This window comes from Seriola aureovittata, chromosome 3, assembly GCF_021018895.1.
Source record: "Seriola aureovittata isolate HTS-2021-v1 ecotype China chromosome 3, ASM2101889v1, whole genome shotgun sequence".
NCBI lineage: Eukaryota > Metazoa > Chordata > Actinopteri > Carangiformes > Carangidae > Seriola > Seriola aureovittata.
In genome coordinates, this window is record NC_079366.1 from 15,856,096 (window position 1) to 15,871,968 (window position 15,873).

At 38.3% G+C, this 15,873-nt stretch overlaps 3 protein-coding genes across 4 annotated transcripts in view; 2 read left to right on the forward strand and 1 right to left on the reverse strand.

The window, feature by feature from the left end:
• rbfox2 (RNA binding fox-1 homolog 2) overlaps positions 1-3,894 on the forward strand; it is a 35,830-nt gene extending 31,936 nt beyond the window's left edge. For both annotated transcript variants that reach the window (XM_056368668.1, XM_056368681.1), the window contains one exon: positions 897-3,894. In XM_056368668.1, coding sequence (XP_056224643.1) covers positions 897-941 — 45 coding nt within the window. In that variant the 3' untranslated portion in view covers positions 942-3,894. The remainder of the gene's footprint in view (positions 1-896) is intronic.
• A 2,295-nt stretch (positions 3,895-6,189) lies between these two features.
• LOC130164162 (retinal cone rhodopsin-sensitive cGMP 3',5'-cyclic phosphodiesterase subunit gamma-like) lies at positions 6,190-8,696 on the reverse strand. The gene is made up of 3 exons (XM_056368693.1): positions 8,600-8,696; positions 6,677-6,796; positions 6,190-6,493 (listed from the first exon to the last, which is right to left on the reverse strand). The coding sequence occupies exons 2-3, from the start codon at positions 6,784-6,786 to the stop codon at positions 6,376-6,378; spliced, it is 228 nt and encodes a 75-aa protein (XP_056224668.1). The 5' UTR covers positions 6,787-6,796; positions 8,600-8,696; the 3' UTR covers positions 6,190-6,375.
• Positions 8,697-10,228: 1,532 nt separating this feature from the next.
• LOC130164171 (retinal cone rhodopsin-sensitive cGMP 3',5'-cyclic phosphodiesterase subunit gamma-like) lies at positions 10,229-12,290 on the forward strand. Its single transcript, XM_056368704.1, has 3 exons — positions 10,229-10,496; positions 11,233-11,354; positions 11,547-12,290. Exons 2-3 carry the CDS (start codon positions 11,245-11,247, stop codon positions 11,662-11,664), a joined length of 228 nt encoding a protein of 75 aa, XP_056224679.1. The 5' UTR covers positions 10,229-10,496; positions 11,233-11,244; the 3' UTR covers positions 11,665-12,290.
• Positions 12,291-15,873: the final 3,583 nt, after the last annotated feature.

The following is a 15,873-nucleotide window of genomic DNA, read 5'->3' on the forward strand; positions in this document are numbered from 1 at the left end:
GCCACAAGCCCATTAGTTCCGACTGACCACTGGTACAACTCTTTAAAAACTGGGTTTAATTTCAGTTTAATTAAAATAAATCTATATATTAATAAACATAATTAAAAAATCATAAAAATAAAATAATAATAAAAAAACAGCTGGCTACTGTAATGTGTATCCTCAAAAAGGAGTAAATAGTACAATTTGTTGGAAAATATTTTTGCCACAAATTATTATGAATTCAGTGCTTTTTGTGTTTACACCACAAAGACCAAGGCTGGATTACAAACAGAGCACTGGGACGGCTCTTCACAGCACCTGGCTTTTTTGCAAGTCAAATGATTTGTTATAACTTTACTGAAATTTGGTTTGGGAATATGCACTATAAAAACAAAATATCACCTGACACGACCGGGGCCTGAAGGTGGGTCTCAAAGAGTGTCCTTGTGTCAAAATCTATGTGTAAAACTAAATTAATCTCTGCTAAATTATCACACCGTAGTGTCCCCACATAGGAAAAAAACAACATTGCACAATTAGTGGGAGGAACTCTGGGTTGATTTTTGTCCCAGGGCCATTAGCAGCTCGATGTGGCTATGACCAGGAGGGTTTGTGTGAAAGTGACTCAAAATAAACTCCTGTGTCCATGTTCGTAATGAATTAACATAATACATAATGGTTTTTGGACAGCAGTGGATGTCTATGGCATGAAAGAATGAGACATTTCAGGCTTTGGTTACACAAGCAGCACTTAGTGGTTGTGAGATCAGTTCATTGTTGGTTTTGGTCTTTTCCTGGGATTTATTAACAATAAGGAAATTGTAGAATACGACCAGCCTCCTCCTATAATGAATAGTGTAATTTTGAATGTATGAATGAAAGATTTAATACACTAAATGTTTGTTGTTTTACAGGCCACGCTGTACAGGGGAGGCTACAGTAGATTTGCCCCTTACTAAAGACACTACATTTCCCAGGAGCTCCTCTCTTCCATTGAATTACTCTAAAAGAGCTCCCTCTTTTGTCGTGGAGGTGGACTGCACCCAGTTTAAAAGTGTGGAGTCAACCACAACAAAGAAATTTCTGATCCCACCCCAGAGCAGTCCCACGTTTTCTTATATACGCTACTACAGAAATAGAGGAATGCTGTATTAAAGACTGACTGAAGGCCTTTACATTAAAAAAGAAGAAAAAAATAAAGACTTAAAATGGCCACCTTCCCTATTGCACGGCTGTATTATAGTCCCCCCCCCCCCCCCCCCCCTTCTTATTCCCTCGGCACTCAGCAGCACAAGACTCGGGATGGAGCCCAGATGTTCTTCCAAAGGCTGTGTGTGGATAACTGACATTTAAACAGCTGTCAACCATGTATGAAAAAGAGCTGAGTGCTGTGTGGCCTGCACACACATTTTAAGGAAAAAAGAGAGGGAAGCAAGAAATTGAGGTGTCCACAAAACATCGGAGCAGTAGCAAGCAGGAAGGTGCGTCGAAAAGAGCATCTAAAAACATTTTGAACCAGAATGACGAGTCACTAAAAATGATAAAACATCCACTGGAGGATTTTGTAACTCCTCTTCAACGTGGGTGGATCGTAATGAGAGATGATTTCCATTCTTGTTGTGTTCTGGTAGAGGGAGATTGAACCTGGCGGCTTGTAACGCTACAGAAATCACGTCCGAAACCTGAAGGAGGGAGGGTTATTAGAGCTGTTCCTTACCTCAAGTTTTCTTAGTATGTGGAAATGGTGAACCTTTAAACTTAAAATTGTTATGATATGCAAAGAAATTAGTTTAGAGAAAAAAAGTTACCAAATTATTATTATTATTATTATTATTATTGTTATTATTGTAATTATTCTCATTATGATTCTTATTAAACCATTATTTTTGTTTGACTCAGCTACACAGCAGCCACTGCTGTTAATGGGACATTTAGATTAAACCGTGAAATCAGAAAATGAGCATCTATGAAACTAATACTCCACCTTTTGACTATATGACACAACTAGGCCTATAGTCTCACTTCATCCTTCTCATGCACAGGATTTCACTACACTCTGTGTGCAGCCACCACTAAACACTACAGAAAGTGTAACACTACAACGAAAAACATTTCTCATTTACTTGATTTTTAGATTTAGATCCAACCTCCACAGACCCTGGGGGTCGAGTATTTGTTGATCCTTTAATGTCGGGACTTATTATTTGGATTTTCCCCTCATGCTCCATCTTTTCTAGAGCAAAGTCCAACATTGACTGAGTCTTCCTGAAACATACTTTAGTTGGTAATTGTGTTGTCGACGCTGCCAGCAGCAATTACTGAGCAAGAGAGAGATTCTGTCGGTGAGTTAATAGAAAATATTTAAATGCAAAACACCATACTATTGTGCATATTTCTATACTGTTGTATTTCCAAAACGTGGCTTTTTTTTGGCTTTTTGTTTTTGTTCCAAAGATTTGTAGAAAGCACATTTTTTTCTGCCGTATGTATAAATATATAATCTTTGTTATTGTTATCATAATCCTTGATAATCATATTGCTGTCTTTATTTACCTTCTTTCATCTTCAGTTTTTTTTTTTTTGTTTGTTTTGTTTTTTTATATCTGTGTTATTCCTTCTTCACTAAGGTGCAAGGTCTTGAGCCCAGAGCGTATCCGAGTAGTGACAAACTAGAGGTATGCATGTAACACTACCAAACTTTTGTCCTCTCAGTTAAATATTCAGTCAGTTTTATGTGTTTTTGTTTTGTTTTTTGGTTGATTATAGGATCTGTCAGCATGACATTTAATTGTATTTCAAAATATGCAGGAACGGCTGGATTTGTTTTTTCTTTTTACGTCCATATTTTGCAAGTGACTGAGACATTTGGATAGAATGAACATAGGCCTGTAGCACTTTGCTTAAAACCAACTGCGTTCTTTTCTTTTTCTGTTTTTCTTATATATTTTAATAGTTTTTTTTAATGCAGACTCCTTACATTTCAGTGGTGAAATCTGTCAGCTTGGCCACTGTGGTCGCTCCAGGTTTATTTGAAGATATCCAGTAAAACGTTTGAAAGTGTTATATCTCATACATACGCAGGTTAATATTCCAAAATGGTAAAAAAAAAAAAACAATGTCACTGTGGGATATGCTAAGTTTTAGTTTGTTTTTTACCCAACAATCAATTTCAAAGCTACTGTTGTGTAGTCCACTTCTCACACTTGGAAAAACACACAGGTCAATACAATGCTTTTTTTCTATTAAATGTGCTGCTGCTGTTGGATTTGCTCATGACATTTAAACATTTCTTTTTCGATATCTCCATATTAATATAGAATGTGCTCTGGACAAAATGGAAAAAAAAAAAAGAAAAAAAAAGAAAACCTAGCCAAAGATGCTAACTAACAGCCCCAAGCACGTTCTGTTTCCCAACTTGAGAAGTGCTACACAAAATACACAAAGATGGACTTTTGGAGCCATTGAAGGCATGGACAAACCAGCATGAGCGAGTCTTGTCAAGTTTAAAAAAAAAAAAGAGAAAAAAAAAAACGTTTTGCATGAATCTTGTGTCTTTCATATTTGACTCCTGAGCAGCCGAGTCCACTTGTGTTCTTCTTTACCACTAAACTCCATGGAGAATGACAGGCAGCTAGCAGTTTGACGCTAGTTAACTCAACAAAGAGCACAGTGCTGTTTGGCAAAAAAGCCTGCTGACAAACAAAATGGCTGCCGCACAAAGATCATTTTCCTGTCGTGGTTTTCTTGCCACTGTATTATAGTAAACTATGTGGCCATTCTTCATAGTTGCTATGGTTTCTCAATGACCAGTCCTATCCCTCTGTCATGTCTATATCCCCCTTGACTGCCATTATGTTTTTTTGTTATTGAATGTCCATATAAAATGTTTTATATAAAAATGTTTTGTTGTGATCAAGCTTTCAGGTTGTTTTATTTTGTTATTGTATTTATTTAGTAAAATTGGTGAGCATATTTTGGAGTTTCTCACATTATTTTACACAGTGCCAGAATGTGAGATCTCATTACATTGCAAATTATTTTGTCTCCTAATTGTCGGCAGTTCAAAAGTTCAGTATTATCTCTCCTTTTGATATGTTTTAGTCTCTTCCAACTCCAGAAATATCTGGCTCCATAGAAGCTATATGTTATTTAATGCAGCCTGCGGCTCATGAAGCGTTTAGTATACAGCATGTTAAACCCAAGCTTTTTGTTGAAAACAGCTGCCTGCTACAGTAAAGTTACATGCTGGAAAAAACAATGAGCTGAAAGAAGCTAAACCCGTTCATATTGCACCTTTAAGATTACCCATAGTCCTGACTAATCTACAGTCATGTGAGCAGCTATGTGAGTATTTTGAGCTGCATGCTAAGATGCTGACATTGACAATGTTAAAGACCCATATTGTATAAAGTGGGATTTCCATGTCTTTTTTGATTATAAAGCACGTCTAGCTTCTATATTAATACTGTGAATCATTAATTATCAGAGCGCTGAGTCCACAGACAAATATGCACAGCCTGTTTTCACAAACTGTATAAAAGGAGCCGTTACAGGACTTCAGTAACTTTAACATTACGACAAAGCAGTCAACGCCCCCAACCCCAACCACCCAGACCCACCATCTAACCTTGCAGGATTTGGTTTCTTTTAGTGTTTTCCTGAAATCTGCTATATTTTTACTTGATCACTCAGAAAATAGTCAGCTGATCAGAAGAGCCTCCTCTTTTCTGATTGGCTAAACAACCTTTTGTTGCTAGAGCTCCAGAGAGAAGTCTGAGAGAGGAGATGTAAAACTGCATTGAGATTGTTTTTGCTACTGAATACCACAAATATATCTTCTTATGGATATCAAAACTTCAAAATAAAAATAATTTATTTGGCAAAAGTAATGTTTACCATGCTCAGCAGCACATGGAACAAGTTTGCCTCGAAGGCTTTCTGGCAGAAAGGCAATATAACCAAGTACTTCTGGTGCCTAAAACTAACCAAACTCCATATGAAAACTGAAGAAAAAACTGAAAAAATAAGTTAAAGCACGGCTCAAACTCTATTCTCCTGTGTGAAAGTCCAATATTTGACCCATTCATCCACCACAAGAATCTGCAGACTTTGTAGATCTTAATACTATCTTTTGCCAAAAAGCTTTTCTGGCAGAAAATACTGTAGACAGAAAGCACTTCAAGACAAACTTCTCCCATGTGCTGTTCAGCACCAAATAACATTTGATAATTAGCCCTAAACAAAAAGTACCGCTACAGCTGAATCCAAACTGCAAGTATTTGATCCTTAACTTAAGTGGTTGGACGACTAAATAATTCAACCTGGTGATGATGCTATATGGAAAGTGAAGGGGTCATCAAAGTCAGTATAATTCATCTTGAGGGGTGGCAATAATGTGACGAACTTCATGGAAATCCATCCAGTAGTTGTCAAAACATTTCAATCAATTTAAAACCACAAATTCCAACCTCACGGTGGCGTTAGAGGAAAACCCAAGGGATCACCAAATGCAGTAGCACCATGAATGTGTGTACAAAATGTCATGGCAATCCATCAACTAACTGTTGAGATATGGAGCCTGGACCAAAGCTGTAGACTCACTATCTGATGTTGCCGTCCTTAGAGCCACGCTGCTAACATTGCTTTAATATTGGTAATGATGTAGGAGGCGTGGCTATTAAGTAACGAGACTGGGTTTATGTAAATTGAACCAGCATTAATCTCATTACTTAATAGCCACACTTTGTGTTCTGGTATCAAATTCCCGTAAATCTATACGGCGTGCTTAAAGAAGACAAAATTTCTTTATGGGGAAAAGATTTATTGACAGTTCTATTCAACTGTTCTATCCAATTCCTATTGACCGCACGCAAATTTACATTCAAAGTTCATAAAAATAAAAATATATATTTCAGAATATATATCTTTCATAAACAGCTGTACATTAAGCAGGAATAGCTCCAAAGAGAGTGGGTGGGGGTGGTGGAGTGGAAAAGGCAAGAGAGAGGAGCGAGGGTTTAGTAGTGCACCGACATCGTCACAACAGCCTTCAAAACCCGCTTTCAACAGCTTTAGTCCATTGTCTCTCAGAGACACACAAGCCAAGTGCAAATTATGGGGGAGGAAGTTTGGGGCTTGAAGCATGCACAACTCAGTGAAGCATACAGTATATAAATAAATAAATAAATATGATATTTCACATTCAAATCAGTTTAGCCAATTTTGCTATTTATTTGAATCAGCTGTGTTTCCCAAAACCCGTATGGGCCTAACACAACGACAGACATCAGGTCAGGTATTTTGGGAGGGGAAGGAAAACAGGGCGAACAGGAGCAGGAGGTAGATCGGGCGAAAGAGAGGTAATACAGTTTTGGGAAAGACACAGGAGGGTTTCTAGACGATTCCGTATTTCGCCAGGTCGCTGAGCTCCATGTCACCAAAGGCTTCCCATGGGCAAACCACTGTGATGTCTGTGCCAAGACCCTCCATGCCGGGGATGTCGTCTCCGAACCTGAGAAAGAAACAGAAACGTGTCAGTCAAACATCTCCGTTTCCCGTGAGTGTTGCACCTGAGTTCTTTATTTGATATGTGACTTTCAGTGGTGGAAGAAGTACTCGTATCCTTTACTTAACTAAAGGTACCAATTCAAGAACAGAAAAACGCTTGAGTAGATGTACTTGAAGGCTGCCTTACCCCTTCTGGCCTGGTTTAGGGGCCTTGCTCTTGAAGGTGCGAGCGGCCCTCTGCTTGAACTTGGGAGGTGCCTTCTTGTCGGCGGGAGCTGCAACAGCTGTGTCTGCCATCTTTTATGTACTGAGAGCAAAAGAGTTGAAAGTCAAAGAGTTAGTCTTGATGTATAAGACCCTTGGATGATATAACACCCCCAGGTTAAGTCAAGTTATGCTCTAAAGCTGTCACGCAGGTTCTTAAGACGCTGTTACACAAACAGCTCTGTCTATTTTTACACCTTGGCTTTAAAGATTACTTTTGGCCAAGTTACAGATTGTACATCTTGAGACAAGAATAGAAATAAGTTCACCTAATTCCTCAGTTAGTCTGAAGCCAACACACATACTGTATGCTGTAAATAATAAACTCTGAGTGTAAGGAGATTTTGCCCTGAACAACTTATTTCTGATTTGCTTTAATCTGAACTATTTCTGACCTCTGTTGATTATGTTATCTCACAGGAAAGCTCAGCAGTGCTCTAGAGGTTACCAGAAATGTACTCTGACCACACTGATGGTTACTCTGAACATGCTAACAAGTCATGTCATTTTGTGGCATATATTACAAAGTTTTAATCAAGCCGTTAGCTCTTAAATTTCACATCCAGATGGATTTTTTTTCTATATTTCCTAATTTAGTTACTGTATGTTTGTATTCTTTTGATTAGCCACAGCTAATAATGTTAGCATTTCTTGTGTGCAGATACACAGTGTGTGTAATATGTGTCTTTGTCTGTGTTATTTTTTAACATACACTGATGACAATATAGAGACACTTCTTTCTTATTTAATTTGAATCCTTTTTATATCTTAATTTAACCAGGATGGCTCAGGAGACTCTTGGTCATATATTTTTTTATATATAATTGACCAAGTATATATAATTGGTCTATAATTGGTCAATTATATTGTGTGAATCAAAACAATTTCAACATTCAGAGATGGAAAATAAAATGTGAATAGCTAGTATAATTTAACTCAATGCTTTTGAATATGATACACATTAGAGTTCAAGCTCTAGGTATAATTAGAGATGTGCCAAATACCTGTTTACACATCGCTGTAGCACTTGTGCCTTTTCTGCTATTGCATGTATTTACAATTTAATTCTGTCTGATATATCTTTTTGTTGTACTCCATGTAAATTTTCCTACGCTGAGCTAGACTAAACTGAAAATTTAAATGTAAAAATATCAGAAAAAATACACGTATACTCTTAACACATGCATATTCAATTTACCCCCTAAAACAAATGAGTTACACATTTGTAAAATACATCATTGCTTGGTCTTATTCACATGCTGAGCTGAAAATGAATACCATAGTGTTGAAAATAACTACATTTAAAGGTAATTTCTTCTCTTAAAACTTTGCATTAAATCAAATGAAATAATGTATCATCAAATCAGCCTTTTCAAGTTGCTGATGTATAAGTTACTGTAAATGTCATATGTTATAATACTGAATGGATAAACCTCCCTGTTGTGTCCCACACAATGTAGAATAATAGGAGTGAGCACTGTGGACCTCAGGCCCTCCATAAAGTAAAAAGTAAATAATTATTTATAATAAGACTTAGAAAAAAAAACCAAAGATGCAAAGTGCAAAAGCACAAATTTATACATTTATAGAGAGTAGAGGAAAAGCCACAGGAAACAATGCCAGTGATTTGGCTTCTTAAAGATCTTGGACTGCACGTCCAAGTACAAATACATTTGTCCACAAAACATTTTTAAAGATCTACCATGATATCTGCACCCTACAGTATCCATCTGAAGTCGGGTTTTCTCAGCACTCTCCTGCACTCTCTTTTATGTTCTACCCTTAATCCAGAATTGAAAGTTTGCCAAAGCTCGCAGCTGAGTGAAAAGTCAGAATTTGATCTTACCTGTTTTTGCAGTAGTACAGTTGGTTTCTGTCTGCTGGGTCTCTGGTCAGTTTGTGGCTTTCTGGTCTGTGTCCTGCTTTCTTCTTATATACACCCCCTGTTAATCCCTCCGACATGCTCATCCATAATTTTCTGTCCTCTTTTTTTTTTTAAACCCTCTGCTCCAATTGGCCCCTGTGCTCTATGAGATTAAGGAGGGGGCTCATAATGTGTCATGCCATGTGAAGACGTTGAAGACCTTACATAATGAAGCATCTCTGAGAAAAACTCAATGGGATTTACTGAACAATATGAGTTACTTTTTTCTGATTCTTTTCTGAATATATCGCTCTTCTTGTTTGAAGGAGTGCATTTTTAAAGATATAATATGACGATATATTATTTTGAAATAACAATAAATTTAGTTCATAGTTTCGAAAGACAAACACTGGGTCGTTCATCCTTTACTCTGAAACCAGTAATTTCGCAATAAATAAATAAATAATAAATATAAACAGCAGAGATTCAGGGTGAACATTGGTTGTAATCACAAAATCATGGTGTGGATTCTCACTGCGTTATCACCCTTAGACTCTTCTTTTCACTGACGTTAATAATTGCTGAGTTAAACTGTCAGTTTCTGTCTCAGTCTCTTTAACCTCAGTACAGGCCATGAGACAAGGGATTAACTGCTGAATGGTTAAGTGCTCTTTACTTGGCACTAAGTGACTGATCATCTAAATGGAGCTCAGCGCCCCTCTGCTCTTATATCACATGCTCAAGATCCTCGTGCAGCCTACATCAGGTCACGTTTGTTTACAAAGCAGGCTAAAGTATATCCAAGTCTTCAGTATCTTAAAGCTTCTGCCACTCACATGCCATCAGTCCTCTGATCTCCCAAACATTTGAACACACAGGCCATCAAAGCCAAGTGAACGTCTTAAAACTCACGTGTGTGTAAAAAAATAAAAAAAACGATAAGGGCTGCGTCATGGTGACTAGAAGTGCTGTGAGGCTTATGTGCTGTTTTCAACTCTCTCATGGCAGTAAATAAACTGTATATATAAAACAGTGACCTAAGAACTACGTATTCCATACACCATCAAATGTGGACTCTTATTAAATGTAGTACTAGTGTTGGGACGCTACAGGCTACAAGAAAACTGCGAACATTCATCATGTACTTATCAGTTATAAAAGGTGTTTTCATGCCACATATTTAGCTTCAAAATTCTTCTCTCATTTACCTTCTTCTTCTTTGAGGCCTACTGTTACCAACTTGTGTTCGAGGCCTTTTTACCACTATTTTTGTAGATTCACAGATTTGTTAAAGCAAAAGAGACCTAATTACCCAAGACTTTTGTTTTACATCTGCAGTTATTTGTAACATATACAGTAAACCAATTATTCCTGTGATTAAACATAAATGAACACTGCAATAAAAATGTCAGATTCACTACAGTTATAGAAGTTTTCATGTTGCAGAGGGCTACAGTATGTGTGGGTAACATGCCGATGTGATGGGCTGTGACATACAGGCAGACACACAATAAAAAATCTGTCAGCAGATTTTTTTAAGGCTTTAACTTGATAGTCATGCTAATTAATGTCACTCACTGCTGCCAAGACATGACACCTCTATAATTCACTTCAATTCACACGCTGACAGGCATATCTAAGTTGAAATAGACCTCGTATTTATATCTCGTTATCCTTTATCTTGCCTATTTGTGGCTAAGCTGGTACAGAAGAGGACAGAGCAGAGTTGGCACATAAAAGAATGACAGACTGAGGGGATTAGCAGCAGCTCGGAGGACTTTAAAAAGGGACGGTCCGGCAGTGAGAGGAAAGCCACAAGCGAGGAACTGACGAGCTCATCAGACAGCATCAGAGAAACCGTTTGAGACTCCAACAAAAGGTAAGATGAAACTGCAATTTTCTCAGCTCTGGTACAGGGAGTTAATGCTCTTACTGCTTTGATAACATGTATTGCCTCAGATTCTTCGCTGCTTTTGCAACAATTTCCTTACAGAAGAGAAAGAGAGACAGGGGAATGGCTTAAGAGGGTTTTTTTTTTTTCTTCTTGAGTATCATGACTGAAATGGAGCTGAAATGAGATGTGTGATTTGCACTGAGTAGTCCTTTGTGCTGCAGCTCTTCTTGGTACTGTTCAAGGCCCAGCCGCTATTGCTTTACAATGATCACAGGTCTTTTTCCCTGATGGATTCAGATGTACCCTGAGCAGTTTTGAACACTGGCTCTTTTCCTTTGTTTTCTTTTTTTCAATTCTTAGTGCATTTGTACTTTGGTGACTGGTCTGGTTGTTGATCAGCTTGCTGAAGAGGATGATAAATACAAGTTAGAGAGTAATATGTTCACAGTGGGGAGGGATTGTACAGCTTATGAACGGGAGAGCATTGGTTGATGGTACCAGAGGAATCTGCAAAGGCAAGGCGGGTTTATCTGAACAGCACCTTGCAACAACAAGGAAATTCAAAATGCTAAAAAAAAAAAAAAAAGCTAACGCTTAAGACATAAAAAGATAGAAGACGGTGAATATGGATCAAGACAATATGGAAATAAGATGAAATAACAGAAAGGTTTTAAAGATCTGAGAGCTGCAGGGAACTCACACACTTTGTTCCTTTTTTTAGTAACCAATCCAAATGGCAGACGTGGCCGTTGCAGTTCCCGCCGACAAGAAGGCACCTCCCAAATTCAAGCAGAGGGCCATGCGCACCTTCAAGAGCAAGGCACCCAAACCAGGCCAGAAGGGGTGAGATGAATTTAAGATCACACACACACACACACACACACACACACACACACACAGACACACACAGTCTTTTCTTCCCTGCTGTCAGTTTGGCTATTAAAACACTATCCCGTCACTCTCATTGCAGCAAAGAACTCTTCTTTGTATCTGTCACTCTGTACTCATCAGATCTTTTTTGTCTCTTCCATTCAGATTCGGAGACGACATCCCCGGGATGGAAGGTCTTGGCACAGACATCACAGTGATTTGCCCATGGGAAGCCTTTGGCGACATGGAGCTCAGCGACCTGGCGAAATATGGAATTGTCTAGCCCTCTTTCCTCTGCCTTTACCCCTATTGCCACTATTGTCCCTCATGTATTCCAACTATTTATCAAGCAGCTGAGAATCTGCTCCCTGTGTGCTGTGGAGTGGAGGCAGCCCTTGATGATTTAGAGGTTTGACCTGGGATAAAACTAATCCAGCACCTTTTCTTGTCTATTGCACTTTATCTGCCCCTGCCTCCCCAACAACTCTCCTTCATCCTTTTCTATTTCTCTTCACCCCTGCCTTCTCTTTTTCCCCTGGATCTATCTTTTCCAGTTCTTCCTCTCATAACGTATCAGCTTGTACTTTCCACACAGAGAGAGAGAGAGAGAGAAAAAAAATCTAAAGGAATATATTATACATTTTGTAAACATGAAAGAGGGTTTGATATCTGTTATTGTGATATCTCAGGGCTGTGCTGCTCCTCTTGCATGTCTCACCTCTTCTCCTCAAAGCTGCTGATTCGACATGCATAGATTTCTATTTTGTCTAACAGCTAAATCAAATTTTATTTTTATGAGAAAGTCTATAATTCACTTTGCTCTTCAGTGGAAAACGATCAACCCTGTCTCTTTCTTCAGTAGAGATGAACAATTCCATAAACACAATAAATGTTCATATTTTCCATGGAACATAATGTCTCTGTGTCCTCTCTATTATTAACACAGAAAACACAATTACCAGAAAATATCTACACACATGTCGTTGGTCTTTCACTGTTTTCTGGCTTCATCCAATGCCAATGAATATAATATGTGCATAGTAATGCCCTTAATCTATTATTGACAAGTGTGGCCACCATTCTTTTAGTTTCCACACTTGCATATTATAACGTCAAAATGTAATATTATTCACTAAAACTGTAAAAGTATATCTGTCTTCAAGGACAGAGGGTGATGGAAAATAGAAAGCAGGGAAGATAACTAAAGCTGTTGTTGCCACGGCAACCAAAAACCTGCTTTTTTTTTCACGGGAACACTTTTTATTCTCCACAAGTAAAGACGAAGGTTCAACAGAGAAGATGAACAATCTTAATGTCAAACATGAAGTTAATTTCAATTAATATATTTATTATCCAGTGCTTACAACAATCCATTGTGTTCTAAAAACTCATAGTTGGTTTTGTATGTGAAATCTTAATCTGCAGTGCAACTCGTAACCATAACTGTGGAATAATTGTAGTGGAGTAAAAAATACAATATTTGCTTAAGTCTAAAGTAGCATCATTTGGAAATACTCAAGCCAAAATTAAGTATAGTACTTTGTTGAATAAACCCCACCACTGATAAAGTAATGATATGTAATCTACTCTACTAATGCAATCCTTAAATGAAATATTTAGCAGCTCCTCTGGTCACAGTTTTGTTGGTGTTATTTGCTGGTGCCAGTGTGTGTGTGTGTGGCCTCTAGATATCAATGTGCATTCGTGTCACTGCACCAATTAGCTGCACAAGCCTTTAAACAGCGAGCTGACAAAAGGGCGCAGTGCCTCGTGCAATGTGGCATAAACACAACAAACATCCTCTCCGAAACCTTCGGCCTCTTCATTAGCGGGGACGTGAAAGGGGGAGAAGTGGGGCAGTGGATGAACACAGAGGAGACAAAGTCATGGGGAAATGATGACAAAGGGTGTGTTTGAACTGCTGAACCTCAGGTATCATCTCCGACTGGCCACTACAAAATCGATCCCATCACTAGCAGAGTATTAGTTAGCGTGAATACGAATGGATGAATGAATGAATGAATGAATGAATGAATACCTGTATGTGATTCGTTTGCAGAAATCTCATGGACAAGACCTTCGCAGATGAAACCGAGTGTAATCTGCTTGGGATGGACCAGTATCAGTGAGAACCCAAAACAAACTGTTTCTGCCACTTGACTAATAATAATTCTTTTTACTAATTGCAACGACTTGTGGGTAAAAAAACAACACTTTTACATGTGCAAGACGCTTGTAAGCTGCTTACAGACTGCCTGTAAGATGATTAATTTGTTCTTGTGTTAATTGTGTTACAGTTTGTCAGTGTGCCTGCCGAGTCGTCTGTCAGACAGACCAACCGGTCGCAGGTGGTTCTCTGGTTGTGATGCGGTTGTTAGTTGTCGGCAGAGCTGCAACAGCTGCATCTGCTGGTTACTGAGAGGAAAAGAGGGAGTTAGCTCACTGTGGTGGATGTGAGATGGCATCAACATAAAGTCTCTCCTGCAGACGTGGTTGGGTATGATAAAACAACAGGAAGCCAGCAGATTATATTTTAGTGAACTATGTTATGGTTATTTGTTCTTTGTTCTATTTGTGTCTTTACAGGTACCTGGAATAAAATGATCCTCCACTGTCTATGTTCACCTGGGTAGCAGTAGGATTAGAGTTTGCAAAGTCACAGACAGCACATGTACAGTAATCATCTTGACTAAATCGCACTGTGCACCTTACTTTGTGTCCTAATTCTCTTCATCACCTCTACATTTAGTTTCTTCGGGTTTATATTCTGCCGCTCTGGTGTTTTAATTTGCACCAGAACGCTTCAGAACTTCAGAGCCTAAGAATCATCAGGTTTTTAGGATTTCTTCAGAATAAATTTTTTTCAGTGATTGTTTTTTAGTACATCCAATGTTACAGAGTAAAAGGCAGCTGTTAATAGCTAATTTGGCATACTTAATTTTCCAAAATGCAAATAAATTAAAGATGAATTACCATTGATAACCTGATAACTACCGTAACCTTTTAGTAAGTCTTTTTTTCTCTTTTGTGAATGCAATGTGCTTCTGTAATAAAGCAGAAAGGGTAAATAAGCACAACTAACTATGTCTGCTGGATTATTCCGGTCAGAAATGCTGCACAAGCATATTAACTATTCTGACTGGTGTAATGGGTTTATTGAAATCAAATTTTAATAATTCAAATAACCCAAGTTTGAGTCACTCAACCTGCTACTATTTCTGCCAAATACTTTTTTTTCTTGCCCTCATTTTCAACATAATTAAAGATGACTCACTTCAAGCAATGGTCTGGCTTAAGGCATTCTGCATGTAAATATGTTAGAAATCATGGACAAATAAATCCTTGCATACTCATTTTATACTGCAGCAGGGTGTAATGCATTAAACTGTCTGGTCTTTTTTCCGTCTTCAAGTGTCCTATCCAAGATAAGATATCTCTCTGCAGGAAGCCAAAACTGAATTGGCAAGTTTAAAAGCGCTTACTGTTTTGAGTACAGTCTGAAATCCAAGCTGTAAGAATAATTAAGATGCTTTTAGGACAATGCAGCACAAGTATTACTGTCAAACCATAGTGCCAAGAAAACTGGATGTCTCCAAGAGGCTCCAGCAAAATCAAGCTGACATTTTATTATTAAACATATCACTATAGAGCTCATCTAATACACAGATTTGCAGTATCAGGGATTGGCAAAAATTTGCTGCATTGACCGGCAACAGCTCAGGCCAGCGATTGTTGGCATTTCAGTTTGAAGTGCAAAGATACAGTTCTGAGAAGTATTTTGTTGTCTCTTATTATTGCTGACAATGAAGCATACCAAATCGTTCCCCAAATAGCAACCCATACATCCAGGAATCAACCACAAGCATGTGCATATGTTTAAAAATACAACTCCTAGAAGGAGAGAGTTGATCAGCAAGGCCATGTGTCTGTTGTTGAAGCATGTTGACTGTGTTTATGTCTCCAGTTATCTGACTTGAATTATGAATGTTCTAACATCAGAAATATATATATTCTCTCTCATACTCCAGCAGCTGGTCTGCAACACCGCCACAAAAAGAAGAACAACTGGAGACAGAGTACTCAGAAACCTCGGTGCAGAGCCTGGAATATCTCAGGTGATACCTGTCAGGTACTGACCAAAGGATCCTGTTTGCCTCTTTGTTCTTTGCTCTGACATGAAGCTGCAGCTCTTCACTCTGAGGCTACATGAGCTGGCAGCTTACAGTCTGCAATAGGATTGGGACTAATCCATATGGGCCACTGCAGACAGATCCAGTACGTGAGTGTTGTGTTGAGTTTTAAAACGTCAGAGCTTTTCTTCACCTCGAGTTGGCCACAGTTGCTATTTACAGAAAATGCATGCACATATTCATGGTAGGCAAAAAGTGTCGTTTGAAATTTGATCTTGCTGTGATCACAGTTTTTTAACATTGCATTGCAACACATGTTTATGTGCACAGTGAGATTATGTCTGTATGTGAAAATTATTGTT